This window comes from Pseudorca crassidens, chromosome 3 (genome assembly GCF_039906515.1).
Source record: "Pseudorca crassidens isolate mPseCra1 chromosome 3, mPseCra1.hap1, whole genome shotgun sequence".
Lineage (NCBI taxonomy): Eukaryota > Metazoa > Chordata > Mammalia > Artiodactyla > Delphinidae > Pseudorca > Pseudorca crassidens.
Window position 1 is genome coordinate 37,944,249 of NC_090298.1, and position 16,433 is coordinate 37,960,681.

General features: G+C 35.5%; 1 protein-coding gene across 1 annotated transcript in view; it reads right to left on the reverse strand.

Annotated features, from left to right (window-relative positions):
- The window catches only part of HCN1 (hyperpolarization activated cyclic nucleotide gated potassium channel 1), a 374,966-nt gene that overhangs the window by 170,638 nt on the left and 187,895 nt on the right, over nucleotides 1–16,433 (reverse strand). The window contains exon 3 of the mRNA XM_067730649.1: nucleotides 3,382–3,543. Coding sequence (XP_067586750.1) covers nucleotides 3,382–3,543 — 162 coding nt within the window. The remainder of the gene's footprint in view (nucleotides 1–3,381; nucleotides 3,544–16,433) is intronic.

Here is a 16,433-nt window from a genome sequence, read left to right on the forward strand (position 1 = left end):
GTTAAGGAGGATTCAAAATAGTACTTAAAAATATAAATCATTTAAGAGCATGATATGGAAAAGAAGGAAGGCATAAGGAATTCGCTGCACACTCTACCTAATCATTATCTTAAATCATTTAGTACCAATGTCAAATGTTAAAGCACAATTGTCAAGCCCAGACCCCAAAATGACTAGCATCAATCATGTCCTGCATCCACCCTGATCTGGCTTCCCAGTTTTGGCCTTCCCAATATGATTTTCTTTTTCTACATCTACGTCTCATATCAGTCTTGCCACTTTTTAGTATCAAAGCTCAAATGCTGATTTTCAAGTGACTTTTTACTATAATTGGTGTGCTGTGACTACAAGTTTCTTTTTTTGTAACTACTTTTTTAAACTGTTTTCTATAATCTGTGCAACATAAGGTATTCTAACGTAGTTTAGGACAGAAATTATAGAGTCAGATAGATATGCATTCTAATCTTGATTCTATAATCTACTACATGTGTGACACTGAACAATTAGTTTAACCTCTAAAAATCTCAGTTTTCTGAACTGCAAAATGGAGGAAAATAGTGCATACCTCATTTTTCTGCTGTGAGGACCAAGTAAGATAGCCTTTCTCAGAGCACTGGGGTTTGTATACAGTAAGCATGATGTGTAAATATAGAGTGCTTTTTTCTTATATTGGATTTTCATTTCTCCTTTATAACCCTCTTTGTATGTAAATACACTTTTCTCTGTTTTGTTGTGATGGATGGAAGTTTTTTGAGAACTCAATAACTTTAGGATAGAAAATAATATCTTCAAGGTCAAAAGATACTATTGAGATTCTCTATTGATTAAAAATTGTCTTTTTTATGGTTATTATCTCCTTCATATCACTAATATTCACAATATAGAAGAATTTCTGGTCCTTATAGTTGAATGTAAGACTTAACTCTTTCCTACGCTCTACGTTAGAGTTAGACGTGGAAATAATATTAAATAAATGTGAAAGAAAATGGGAGCCAATTTCCTAAGTAAAACTGCAGCCAAAAAGAAAAAAACCCAAGAAGCAAATTGCAAATTCAGGAAAGGTATTTTGTTCAACATCAGAATATAGCAAAGGTTTGACTATGTTAGATTAAAAACAAACACAGACACAAATGGGCACATATACAGGCATTTAAAGAAAAATGAGCAAGACATTAAAATTTTTCTTCATTAAATGTGTTTACCACTACACATATTAACTAGTATATTTCCTAATATTATAATTATACAATTATATGCCATTTATGGATACCTAATAACAATTCCTTTACTCTTTCAATAATGACAATTGCTATTTTTTAAAAGATACATAGAGAAAATTTAAAATAATAATTATTTGCAAACTTAAATATTAGTTGGTGCCAATGATGAATCATCTTTTGGCAGCGGTGTTAGTGTTTTTTATAACTATTCACTCAGTCAGCCGTGAGTTTATAAGAGCCGTTGTTTTTTCCTCATCCCCAAATATCTTAGTACTGTCTTTATGTTTGCTTCTTCAGTGATAAGAAAAGTGACAGATCTATAATCAATGAAACTACACAGATTTGAAAAGTGAGTTCATCAAACTCCTTGGTTTGTTTTTTAGATACAGAAAGTTCCATAAAGAACGTTTCTCAAACTTTTGATGATAAGTGACTAGGTTACAACAAATTACTATGTTTGGCACTGTTGTAGGCAGTGGAGATAAAGTATAGAACAAAATCCAGACAAATTCTTTGACTGAATGGCACTTATGCTCTGGTGTGGGGAACACAGAAAAATATAAATAACAAATAAGTGTGTGTGTGTGCATGCCCATGTGCGTGTGTGTTGCTAAATTCTTTTAAGATAAAATATAAACAAATTGGGTAATATATTAGGGTGGTTAGGGAAGGCTTCTGTGAGGCAGTGACATTTAAGCAGATATGAATGAAATGAAGGAGAGATCCAGGTGAATACTGGGCCTCAAAGAAAGGAGTGAAAGGAATAAAGAATGGAGGAAAGGAGGGAGGGAGGAAGGGAGAAAAATACGTAGGCAAGAAGAGACAAAAGGGAGAAAACAAGACATTCTTCTCAACATGTGCTGTAACCCCTCTTGCCTTCAAACACAAAGCCTGAGCTTCATTGGTTAGGAGACAAAAATGTATATTCTTAAGATGTCTATGTCATTTTTACAATAACAATCTATGAAATTAATAATAGAACAGTCCGGAAAAGAAGAGGGTGTTCGATTTATGCCAAAGTTAAAATTCTGTGAAAGTCTCATAAAATTTACCACCTATAAAATGTGAAACATAAGAGAAGGCTATTCTGATGTGCAGTTAACTTAAATAACGTTTTATTAAATATAAGGTAATTAAAATGTAATGCAAGAAGAAAATATGAGAACTTAAAGAGAGAACAAATATCTGTGAATATATATATTAAAAATATTCACGGGCCTCCCTGGTGGCACAGTGGTTGAGAATCTGCCTGCCAATGCAGGGGACACGGGTTCGAGACCTGGTCTGTGAGGATCCTACATGCCGCGGAGCACCTAGGCCCGTGAGCCACAACTACTGAGCCTGTGTGTCTGGAGCTTGTGCTCCGCAACAAGAGAGGCCGCGACAGTGAGAGGCCCGCGCACCGTGATGAAGAGTGGCCCCTGCTCGCCGCAACTAGAGAAAGCCCTCGCACAGAAACGAAGACCCAACACAGCCAAAAATAAATAAATAATTAATTTAAAAAAAAATTCACAATTGTTTCATTCCTTTGTGAGTGTTGCACTATGTATATCAAAATGAATGCTCTTAAAATTAAATGTGAATATAAGTACACTTAACTATGTAAATCAAATTTCTATTTCACAGACATTTTTATATTTACATGTCTTTTATGGTAAAGTTTAAAGGCTATCTTTCCCATGATGTTTTCACTAGAAGGAAGTACTATCTGAAATATCATTGCATGTCATACATATCTCATTTGCATTTACATTGATGAAACATGTCTGCATGTTTACAATGCCTAGAATTGCATGTCTTGAACACAGTAAATGCTAAAATCATGTTGAAAGAAAGAAGTTATTCTGAGCAGTAGGCATTTTTAAAAGAATGTTGTACAATACTATGACTATATGTGTGTGTACCTTTGAAATAAAATGTCTCAATATACACAGAGTAAGATATCTAAAAAATAGAGGCTGTAACATATACATCCCCCTGGAACATTTCATGTAAATAAACTTTAGCTCTAGAAACAGAAACGTCTGATTTTATATCCATACAAGCAAAATTAAGTTTTCTCTCACCATTTATGGGGCTAATTAGATCATTCTAACATAAATATTTAGAACTTGTTGGCAAAACGTAGAAAACACAGTGTAAAATAATAGGAATTACTTACAACCATCTCATTTAGAGACACCCAGCAATCTGGTGGAAAGTCCTGCAGCAGTGGTACCAAGAACTGAAGACAGCCATCCCAGTGGCACAGGAGCAGCATCATGCCGATGAGGTTAAAAATTCTCACCACAGCGCTGGCGAGATCATATGTCATGTGGAAAATCTGTTGACCAAAATATAAAATCAATTCTTATAATCAAATTTTTAAAAGTCAAGAATACTACCAATGTCAGTAGACATTGACATTATATAGTGCAAGTATCAATTTAATAAAAATACAGAAAGAACTTTTACAAATAGAAACAGAGATTGCATGTCTTTATCCTTACATTGAGGTCTGGCACTCTATGAGTATTACAACCAACTGTGGGTTCTCCATGAGGAACAGAGGTGACATGAATACATTAAATCGATGAGTCATGTTTTAAAGAACATTGGTTTTGCCAGTAGTTTTTCACTTACTGTCCTTCCAAGCATTTTAGCAAAGGTGCTTTAAAAGAAGTTAGCAAATTTAACAAATGATGGGCACACGCTTCTCTGCTTCTCATTCCTTGTTAACAGATTTGTTGAGAACCAAAAAAATAACCCAGGGACTGAAAACCATTAGCAAAAGTAGTTTAATTGCAAAACATAAAGGAAGATTGACAATTAACTGCAGTTAACTTTATAGCTATATGAGTTAGAGCTACTTCTTTTATTGTGCAGATTGAACGTGAATAGTGGCTTTTGAGATAAAAGTTCTCTGAATAGTTAAAAAACAACCGGGCAGCACATTTTAAAAATTAAAATTGTTATGTCCATTGTATTATCTGTATGCTACAGGTTTCCCTTTCCCGTGAAACTTTATTTGTATTTTCACAACATCCATTATGATAGGTTAGATTATTTCAGAAAGCACAAAAAATTATGACAAATGAACATTCTCCATCAGAATTTTACAAGTGGAAACTTACACAGAGCTTTATATTTATAACTTCTCATTCAGAACCTGAATCCTTTCTTTAGTAGCTCATGTGTTATATCACTCTTCCATTGCTAATACGGTTTCTGCTTATATTTCACCTAGTCTAGAATAACAAAATCCACTTGGGAGCTGATGTATAATTGTTAAAGGGCTACCGAGTTAATAAAATTAATAAATATGTATAAATACACAAAGAAACGACACCTTGAGATACTTAGGATCACATTTTGTATAATTCACCAAAAGAATGGTCTATTTTTGAAGTAATGAGGACACCATGTATTGAGAAATTAACTGAGAAACAGGAAAAAAACTCGCAAATTTAATACTTTGATTTAGAAACTATATCTTGGTAAGGAAACTTCTATAATTCTTAAGAAATGCATACTGAAGTGTGTAGAGGTAACATGACAGCACAGCTGCGTTTTGCTTTTATAAAATCAGCAAATTTATCTTTAACTGTTTTTCACTTTGATATATTTCTATTAGCCATTAATTCTTTCTTTAAATAATCTTCCTTTATGACACAGTAATCAGAGTGAGCAAAAAAAAAAAAATCCTTCTTTGTGGGAATGTACACACTGTTCTGAATTTTTTTTAAAGTAAGATTGGGATCCTGGATTTTAAAGTCAGCAGATCACGTATTTTGATATCAGACAGCTTATATGAGTAGCAATTTATTTTAAAGCATTAAGAATTTTATTTCCTGTAAAATATTTTTATTTTATTTTATTTTTTGTGACTTTCAAGTCTTGTTTTATATTTTTTAAAATTTTTATTGGAGTATAGTTGATTTACAATGTTGTATTAAGTTTCAGGTTACAGCAAAGTCAATCAGTTATACATATTTTTTAATTTGGTTTTGTGTTTGGCAAACCCAAAGAAAAGTCCTTTTAATGTTCTTTCCTCTGATATTTCTTGGTCACTGAATTTGAAAATAAAATAGTACCAACATTTTTATCAATAACTTTTCATTAAAAGTAACAGTAAAATACAATAAAAAAGTTTTTTACTACTAAAGTAGGGAAAGAAAATCACCATGGATTTCATTTTTTTGTTTAGTAATAGAATTCTATATTTATATCTAAGCATTTCCTGACAAAATGGACATATTGAACAATATGTCTTTTGGGTAAGTGTTACATAGTTGAGAAATAGGGTAAAACTGAAGAACATAAACTTCTGGATCAAACAAGAAACTAATCTCCTCTCAACCTTATTATCTAAAATAAACAATATCTGAAACTGTCTGCCAATTATCTGTAAACTATAAAATAGTTTTATATTTGTATATATGGGCAGCAACCGGCATTCAACTATAAGATTTTAGAATGAAGTTTGGGATGTTACAGAGAATTAGGGCCCATTCTCAGTATAGCTGACTTTTATGGATTTTCTACTTTCTTTATCAGGAGTTAGATTCTTTTTGTAAGGTCTTAAGTGATTATTTACTGAAATAAGATAACATATTCTAACAGTTATTCACCAATTCCTTTAATAAAACCCTGTTATTTCTAAATTGTTTTCCAGAGAAACAGAACCACTATTTTCATAAAGGAAGTTAATGGGGTTATAAGGCCTTTCATAATATATTAGAAACACAATTTTTTTGTTTTGCTTCCATGTGATTACTGAACTCCTATGGTACAGGATAATCCCTAGAATTAAGCCTAACCTCTACCCCATTTCTATTCCTAACTTCACAATGTTAGTATACTATACTCATGCTAGATTTATATACTAACTCTACTGTAGAGTGCTCACATAATTAATTTCATAAACGGTCTCCCTTTTGGGCCTTTAACATTATGTGTTCAAAAGTGATCTCACTTTCTGGAGCTATTCCAAAATCTAACATTGGAAGAGGCACAGCAAGTTGGCTATTTTGACACTGGTTAATATCAAAAGCTAATTACAAATAGTCAAATCCATGTAGCTCCATCCTGATTTATCTACCTGACAAAAGGACATCATGGTGTATATAGTATTACTTTTGATGCATACATAAATATGTGTAGTTGCTTGGGCCCGATTTGATTGTCTGTTGAGCTCTTATAATTAATACACCCTGGAAGGCATAAGCTTCACATGTGACCAGTTGCTGAGATATTTATTTATTCATTCATTTATTTAATATTTATTATTTTTTAATTGAGATAACATTGGCTTGTAACATTATATAAGGTTCATGTTTACAACATTATATTTCTACTTCTGTATACACTACAGCATGCTTACCACCAAAAATTTGGTTTCCATCCATCACCGTAAACTCGACCCCCTTTACCCATTTTGTCCACCCCATGCTGTTTCCCCTCCGGTTACCACTACTCTGTTCTCTGTATCTAAGTGTTTGTTTTGGTTTCTTCATTTATTTTGTTTCTTTTTGGTTTCTTTATTTTTTATATTCCACATAGGAGTAAAATCATATGGCATTAATCTTGCTTCATCTGACCTCCTTCACTTAGCATAATATCCTCAAGGTCCATCCATGTTGTTGCAAATGGTAAGATCCCAACTTTCTTATAGCTGAGCAGTATTCCTCTGTATTTGTATACCACATCTTTTTTATCCATTCATCCATGGATGGTCACTTAGGCTGTTTCCACGTCTTGGCTATTGTAAATAATACTGCTTGAATATAGGGGTGCATATATCTTTTCAAAATTAGTGTTCTTGTATTCTTTGGATAAATACCCAGAAATGGGATAGTTGAATCATATGGTAGATTATTAATGGCCCTGGTAAAACCTTGCTCATGGAAGATTTGGAATGAGAAGACTGCTTCCTTATGGAGCACATACATCTGCAGATAGTCACGCTAACCAAAAAAGGAAACATCTGGTCTACTTTAAGCAAGGCCATAACTTCTTATTGTCTAAGGGTAGCTTGTAAGATAAGTCTCAGGGCAACTTTACTCAACTTCCTGATCAAGTGGCCAACATCATTGATGAATTAATTAATATTTTCAGCTTTTTTCCATCTATGAGGTAGAAATCCTAAAGTGATAAATTCCTATCTAAATCTATTATCTTAGCGCTCCTGCATGCAAACCTGACAACTCAAAAACAGCACTGTAGATGACACTCAAATTGTTCAATGAATTGTAGTTATTAATTGTTAAATCAATTGTAAATTGTTAAGTAAATTATTAAATGAATGAATGAGACTGTTGCAGGGGGTTAACAATAACAGCAAAAGTAACATTTTATGATCTTAAGAGTGGAAAGTTTTCGCTTTTGTGTTGTAAACCAAGGAATTTAAAAAAGAAAAACAACTTCATTATTTTCTACCTTCCAAGTAATCTGTACTTGAAACCTGATTTGCGTGCTCAGAGTGTGGGTAACAGAAAGACAGACCATTCTGACCCACCAGCAATATGTTTTAAGTGGTACTTACAAGAGTCAACAGAAAAAAGATAATTAAAATAAGTTTGAAAGGTAGCGCTTTAATTTTATTTTCACCAAAACTAGACTACAAAATATGTCAGTGGAAGGCACTGTGCTTTACATTCGCCCAGCTCAGAACATTGTGTTTTTCATATGACTTCAAGGAGAGGAAACAGCTGGTCACAGATACTCATTGAATTACTTTTATAATATTATAGTTCTAGAATTCTGCCCAGATGGAGTCTAATAACTCCAGATAGAATTGCTGGAAGAATTATCTGAGTAAGATAATTTGATTCCGAATCCCAAATCCTGCCCTAATATTTGCATATTTGTTCACCATAAGTATAATTTTTTGTGATATTTCTCCCAGGAGCAATGTATAAACTATCCTGTTCTTAAAAGGTCGAATCCCTAACTGTGTTATATGGAGATATCCATAAATTAGCAGAGTGACTAATTCCAAAATGCTTCCACACTCATTCTTGATAAGCTGGATTCAGGGGTCTCTCAATCTAATAACCCACCTATGAAATCGGTGAGACTTAACCAATCCTTAACTATTTGGTTTACTATGTTTTACTTAACCAAAAAATGGTCAGTTTGGGCTTCCCTGGTGGCGCAGTGGTTGAGAGTCCGCCTGCCGATGCAGGGGACATGGGTTCGTGCCCCAGTCAGGGAAGATCCCACATGCCGCGGAGCGGCTGGGCCCTTGAGCCATGGCCGCTGAGCCTGCGCGTCCGGAGCCTGTGCTCCACAACGGGAGAGGCCACAACAGTGAGAGGCCCGCGTACCGCAAAAAAAAAAAAAAAAAAAGGTCAATTTAAGGCTTTTCATGGAATATATTGATCTGTTCTTAGTCTTTGATTTCACCGATGGGAATCATTTATAGGTTAGGCTGCTTCTATGATCTCAGTATTGATTGAAGGCTTCAAATATGCTTTCAGAATTCTTATCGATGTAATATTAAGAAAATCAAATGGGTCAGAAATGGCTCTCTTGACACAGAACATTCTTATTTTTAAGGTATTAAAATAAGTTCAGGTTCTTTGGTTTATCTTTATGTATTTGTACCTGCATAACTTGACATATCTTTTAGATGGAGTATCTCTATGCCATGTTGACACAGAATACAAGAAAACAAACATTTAGCAACTTAGTCCGTTTCATAGCTAACATATACCCAGAATTCAATATGCAGTAGTCCGAATCAATAGTAAAATAAATATTTTAAGAGTCCTTTTGCACCTTTTGCGATTCTTACCTTGAAAACTATCCAGATTATCCTACCATGCTTTAGGTAAAGTGCAGAAGGTTTCATCTGGTGTATGAGAGAAGAGTATTCTTCACAGTGGTCTCTTTGAACACTGATAATGACTGCACTCATTGGACTAATTTCATCAGTCCCTCCTCTATCTAGGATCTCACTCAAATGGCCAGTCCATAACTTTCAGAAAAGTCAACCAACTGGGCCTCTAATCTTTATCAGCCTGTGTCCATAGTCAAAATGCAGTTATCTACTCCTTAGCTTCACCTACCTATTATTAGATCCTCTTGCTGTGGAGTGCTTTTTGGAGGGTTTCTTCTTTCCATTGTCACTTCAAAACTCCTCTTACATTGTCGATTAATTCTCTTGTACCCTCAGCCTCATCATAAAATTCTTCCTCTCCTTCTCTGCTTTTCCTGAGACTTATGACTGCACCCTGTCCTCTTCCCAAAGACTCAGTTTCTCTGGTAACTTTCTCAAACAGAGTTGGTTCAACTCTTCCGTACTTCATAAGCCTTAGGTTTTGATGTCAATGCCCTCATTTTCTGAGGTCCCCTTTGCCACTTTCAGACAATAATTTGTCTAGCTGTGACAGGAAAATTCCTTCTCTTCAGTGTCCATTCTATTTGGCTATTCCACCCATAACTTTCTCTCACTTCTGGCATCTTACAACCTCTCAATCCCCACCCACCACACATCTCCATTTATTAAGGACTCTGTATTTTTCCGCTGCCCTTTTCTGCAAAATGTCAACTTCTGAGTAATCAAAACAGCCACTTTCTATACCTGAGCTAATGAAAATTACTGGATAGGAAACTGTAGATTGTGTATACTAATTTCTTTTAAAAAACAGTAACCTATTTGAAGTCCTCAGCTCTGGTCTATGCATTTCTCTATTCTTAGTACCTATGATTTTCCCTCTTACCATCTATCCAATATTTTTTCCTCTCTTCTCATGTCCCCAAAGACCATGACTATCCTGCTGAGTTTCAGCTTAAAATGTTACCTTTTCCAAAGGAAACACATTCTTTTTTTTTTTTTTTTTTTTGCAGTACATGGGCCTCTCACTGTTGTGGCCTCTCCTGTTGCAGAGCACAGGCTCCGGACGCGCAGGCTCAGTGGCCATGGCTCATGGGCCCAGCTGCTCTGCGGCATGTGGGATCTTCCCGGACCGGGGCACGAACCCATGTCCCCTGCATCTGCAGGCGGACTCTCAACCACTGCGCCACCAGGGAAGCCCAGAAACACATTCTTATGTTTGAGTTCCTTCACCTCGATCCCTCATGCTTTCCAGCAAACATATACCTGCAGCTTTTCTTTTCTTTTTTTTTTTTTTTTCCGTAATCGGGCCTCTCACTGTTGTGGCCTCTCCCATTGCGGAACACAGGCTCCGGACGCGCAGGCTCGGCGGCCATGGCTCACGGGCCCAGCCGCTCCGCAGCACGTGGGATCTTCCCGGACCGAGCACGAACCCATGTCCCCTGCATCTGCAGGCGGACTCCCAACCACTGCGCCACCAGGGAAGCCCTTTGCAGCTTTTCTTACTGGCTTTTTCCTAGTATCAAAAGATGTGTCTTCTGATATTAATCTGATCTTCTTTTCTCCTCCAGGAACCTAAATAATTAGTTCAGAGATCTTCAATCTGTGATGAACACTAACTCTCTCCTTTGTCAGTTGTGGACACTTTTGTAAAGTATAGCAAAAATGAATTAATATAAAAATAAAATTTTAAAAACCAAGACACATGTAATACAAGCCTTCTGCTTATCCCTTATCCTCTTGGATATGGTGGCGATATCATATTACTATAATTACTAGATTATGTTTTCCTCAGAACTGTTAACTTCTTCTACACTAGTTTTACTCTGTATATTTAGAAACAATAAAATTTCTCATTTCCTCCAAAGTGTTTTAAATTGAAAAAGAATCTTCACTTCCTAGGTACTTTCCTAATTTTTTTTCCTTTATATTCTTCTCAGTTTAGCTTCTCAAAAAAACTCTCCTCACTGGAACTTTGAGACAGAAAGAGAGCAGGCCTGCCCTAGTGGGTAAAGTGGTTTTCTTTTCACAGTTACATGTGCAAATTACCACCTGCTACAAAATCCGACTTCCTGAAGGACGTATGTGTCATAGCTACCCAGTACTTCTTTCCTTCTCCCTCCTCCCCACATATTAGGGGAATGTAGAGATATTTAAGGCTGACTTCATTTCCTGAAATGTGGGAATGAAACTTTAAAAAAAAATGTGCATCTATTTGAGCATTCTTTTTGAAGTGGCACAGATATTACATCATTGGAACTATAGAGAAGGCTATGCTTTATCACATAACTCTGCGGTAAACTAAACAGTACTTATAAGGTCATAACAACCACATACTTACAGAAGTGTAGTTATGGAATAGAATATACTAGTTATCAATCATGATTGTCAAAGATATATAGCTAACTATGCATGTGTTATTTTGATCATGCCCATATAGTTCTTTAACAAACATATATGTATATATAATAAAAAAAATTTAACTATTTTAGTTGTAAAAAAATTGTCATGTTTCTTAACTATGATTTATCTTGACTATCACCTAGATTTTAGGAATTTGTTTCATTACTTTGATACTGTAAAATATATCAGCCATTTCCAGTCATACATATTTTTACATAGGATTTTAATTCCTTATACTAAACATTTAGAAAAAGTATCTCTTCATGCAAAAATTGCTCTGTCAGCCTTAGTAGCCTGAGAAAAAGCAAAGATCACGAGTGTTGAAGAAAACATAAGAAAAATGATAAAATAATATGGATTCTTTGAAGATTTCTGGTAGGAAATGATAGGAAACAGTTATAGTGGAAACTATAAAAGTACAAACCTTGAAAACTGGGAAGCACAATGTCTGATGGTACAGTTTGCTCAGCAAATGTTTTTTCTCCCACAGAGGTTATTCATCTAACAGTGAATTTGCATAAATGGGTCAATGTTAATGAGTACCTAACTGAGATAGAGCATTTCTACTAAGATCACTCATTTTCCTTGGAATTTCAAGTCAGCGTCATCTGACGAATGGCAATAGGTCAGAAATAAAAAATGCTTATGATAGGTTACATTTTGTTAACTGAATATACCCAAATCTTCACATTTTTAAAACTCCTTAGGAAAAAGTAGTACATCTTTTTAACTTATATGAGGACTGTGTAGTATAACAAAACATCTAATTATTGGACAATGCCCTAGAAAAACGAAAAAGCAAGCATAAACCCCATGTGTTTAATTTACTTTAAGAAGTAGCTTACACATTGGGAAAATAAAATTACAAATGAATATTGAAAATGGTCCTATTAAGAAGAGAGTTGACTGGATTAGTACTACGGAAAAGAAAGTAATTAAATTAAACAATTTAAAACCGTTGTCAGGCTTCCCTGGTGGCGCAGTGGTTGAGAGTCCGCCTGCCGATGCAGGGGACACAAGTTCGTGCCCTGGTCTGGGAAGATCCCACATGCCGCAGAGCGGCTGGGCCCGTGAGCCATGGCCGCTGAGCCTGCGCGTCCAGAGCCTGTGCTCCGCAACGGGAGAGGCCATAACAGTGAGAGGCCCGAGTACCGCAAAAAAAAAAAAAAAAAGTATTCTAGTTTTTATTACTACGTAGTTTATTTCCTCAGTATACAAAATCAATCACATGAATTTATGCCTTTTTGAAAAATATACCATACAAAGAAATAGAGAAATGTACCTAATGTTATTAAGAACAGATATTTTATTTTTGAGACTTCAAGTCAGAAATTTGTATTTTAAAATTAATCTAAAAAATGAACACTCTTAAAACAGAGAGACCACTTCAGTGTACAATCTCTGGTAACTGAACTATAAAAGCAAATAAAGTAGAGGGTGTTTAAACTCATTTTATATATTCTGTAAATTGTTTTCCCATAGATAGTATCTTGTAGATATTACATAGTCAATAAACAACAGTTGAATTGCTTTGAAATTATCAAGTAATATGACATAGTTTTCCATTCTATTCATATATCAGCCAGAAAGAATTTTTGTACTAATTTTCAGTTAATCAAGTTCTATTAACTTGTCCACTAGTGGTCTCTTGATAATATATTTTTAAGTATACCCCCAAAATAATATTATATATTGTTATATCTTCCATTTTCTATACATTCTGTGAGAAAGAATCTGCTTCAATATTTTTGGTCTCACATTCATGTAATTTGTTAAATTCACAAGTGATGATAAATGTTTTGCATCTCAACCAATTTTTTTGGCTGAAAATATTGAAAGTTGTAGCGTTTGTAGTATGGTAAAAACCTTTAAAATTTGTCATATACATTTACATGGAACATTAAATTGCTTCACACCTAATATATAGTTTTCAAATCTTTGAGCAATTATTTTGTTAAGTACCAAAGTTAAGATGAAATCAAAAGACACTTACTAACCACAAGTTTTGCCATGTAAGGACTTAAAAAACTTGTCTATTGGGGAAATGCATAATTTCAAACCATAAGACTGAAGTTCTGCATTAATCAGTTTCTAAAAATTTGCCTTAGCTTTTCAACTAAAAGAAAGAAAATGGGGTAAATGAACTCTGAAGTACATTCTACACATAAAATTCCATAATATCTTTACTTTAGAAATAAGAAGTACAAATTTTTAAAAAGTGAAACACACAAGGAAGCCAACATCTCGCACACACACCCACTCCCACACCCCCACACACACGCCAAATGGAAGAGAAACCAGAGGTGAAACATTATTTTATATAAGTAATTTCCCTACGCCTTTGTTGATGAAACACATAAATAAAAGTATAATAAAACTAATGATAATATAAATGCATGGTAAAATAAAATGTGGCAGAGGCCATCATATTTAGATAAATTGCACAGTGTCTTTCTCAACATCCCCAGCCTCCATTCATCATGTATGAATGGTCATGTGCAACCAGCACATTCTACCATTTGCCAGAAGTCAACAGGGGAAACAAGAGAAAGGGAAGCTGACTTCTGAAAGAAACTGTTAAGATGAAAATGCTTCTTCATAATTTTTTAGTAGTGGCCATCAGAGTTACAACAGGCATTGGCATGTCAGCTAGCTGCTCTGGCTAGATGAGCCAGTCAAATCTGAAATATTAATTTATTTGAGTGGATTTGTGTCATTGATGCTCTGGAAGAGGAAGTGGTGCTGGTTCACTGTCTTGGCAAATGCCTTGGAAAGAAAGCACTAAATACATGATTTTGGGTATGAAGCCAGTAAAATAGAACTAAGAATCTTAGTGAATAAATCACCTTATGACATTTGATGAAACCTAATAAGTGAGAAAGATATATTATTATTGCAACCTCCTAAAAAGAAACTAAAACTTTATTATTTGGGGTTTTTTCTGGCCATGCCATGAGGTTTGCGGGATCTTAGTTCCCCCACCAGGGATTGAACGAGGGCCCCCTGCAGTGGAAGCTCAGAGTCCTAACCACTGGACAACCAGAGAATTCCCAGAAACTAAAACTTTAAAAATATGCAAGAGTTGGAAAAGTTGCTAGCGACCCAAGAAACATTTGAGTAAGATTTGATCTATTGGAAAATGGCATGGTTTCAGATATACTAGTTGGACACCTTCCAGAACTAAGCATGCACTATAATGCTTCATCAGTTCAGATAATAGTGCATCACGGTATCTGGCAGACCAACCAAAGTGTTGAAAATACTTAAGTATCAGAATTATTATAAGAAGCACATAAACTGATATATGTGGAAGGACCCTTAAAAGCGGTAAGCCATTTTTGTATAAATTTAGTTTTTCTTATCACCAAAACCCACCTAACGGGCTTCCCTGGTGGAGCAGTGGTTAAGAGTCCGCCTGCCGATGCAGGGAACGCGTGTTCGCGCCCCGGTCCGGGAAGATCCCACACGCCGCAGAGCGGCTGGGCCCGTGAGCCATGGCCCCTGAGCCTGCGCGTCCGGAGCAGGCGCTCAGCAACGGGAGAGGCCACAACAGTGAGAGACCCGCGTACCGCAAAAAAAACAAAAAACAAAAAACCACCTATCAAATAATGGCTCTATGCAGAATACAATGTTAGGCTCAGGATTCTTCAGTGCTCATGGCATTACCTTCACCACACACTCACACACACAAACTCTTTTTTCTCCAGAGACCACCCACCTGTTTTAAGCAGGATTCATTTTTCTCTAGACCTGCTGCAGAACTCTCATAATTGTTGTTTCCTTTAACACATCTTGTAGTAGTCATACTTAGTTTATACCTTTATTTGGGGTGGGAAAATGGTTAGGGCAGTAGGGACATGGGTGAGATCATCTTTCTCTTCTACTCCTTTAACAATAGCTTGTCTGGGTATAGAATTCTAGATTGAAAATCACTTCCTTCACTTTATTTGAAGACTTGACTCCATTCCTCCCACTGTCTAGTGAAACTGTATTTTTCCCCAATTATGAATTTAATTTCTTTAGTGAAAAGAAGAGGAATTGTACATGGGGATAAGTGAAAAATGCCCTAATTCTTTGTGTGTGTGTGGGTGTAAGGGGGTGAGAGATGGGTTATGAGTAATGACTCACAGAGTTGTCATTTGACCTTAAATTAAGCACCCTTCCTATGTTAGCCCTACGGCTCAATTACATCCTGCCTTATGCATTCTAACTCCAACTCCAAATGTCTCAGAGGTTTCACAGTACAGATTGGCTCTCACTTCCTTTGCAGACCCTTCTGTAGCATATTCCAGAATGTGATTTTCTCTCCTTGTGCCAGCCCTCGTTCTGTTCCCTTTGGTTTTCAATCTTTTAAAAACTTTGAGGACTTTCTCTTCTAGATAAGAGTCTCCTGTTCTTGTTCCCTTCTGTTTTATACATGCATTCCTTTTTCACTTTGATTGTTTAATCGTGCTGGAGTCTTAAGAGGGACAGAAGGCCCACCTATGTGTCTTATCTATCTTCTGGAATCAGAAATCTTTATTTTATAATGTATCCTTTCTGTAAACCCCTAATATAAAAGGACTTACACAACTCAAATTCATAGTTACATATTCTTTCTGGACTGACTGATTTGTTCCAATGAGCTGTTGATCTAGTCAAATGCCAATAACTCATTGATTAGTTTATCTCTGTAGCATATTTTTCAGCCTCTAAGTTACCCACTCTCAATAATTCTCCTTGTAAGTAGTTTGTATTTCATGCACATATTTAAAAATATATTTAGAATCACTTTGTCAAGTCCCTCTCCCATTCATAAAATTGTGTTAGGCTTTGTTGTAATTGATTTAATTCATGTTTCTCATTGTTTTTTCAACATTAATTACCTCATATCTCCAAACTCCAGTCTCATCTTCTCTGAAAATATAGTCTACTTGGCATACAGAGCTACCATTTTTTTTTTTTTTTTTTTTTTGCGGTACGCGGGCCTCTCACTGCTGTGGCCTCTCCCG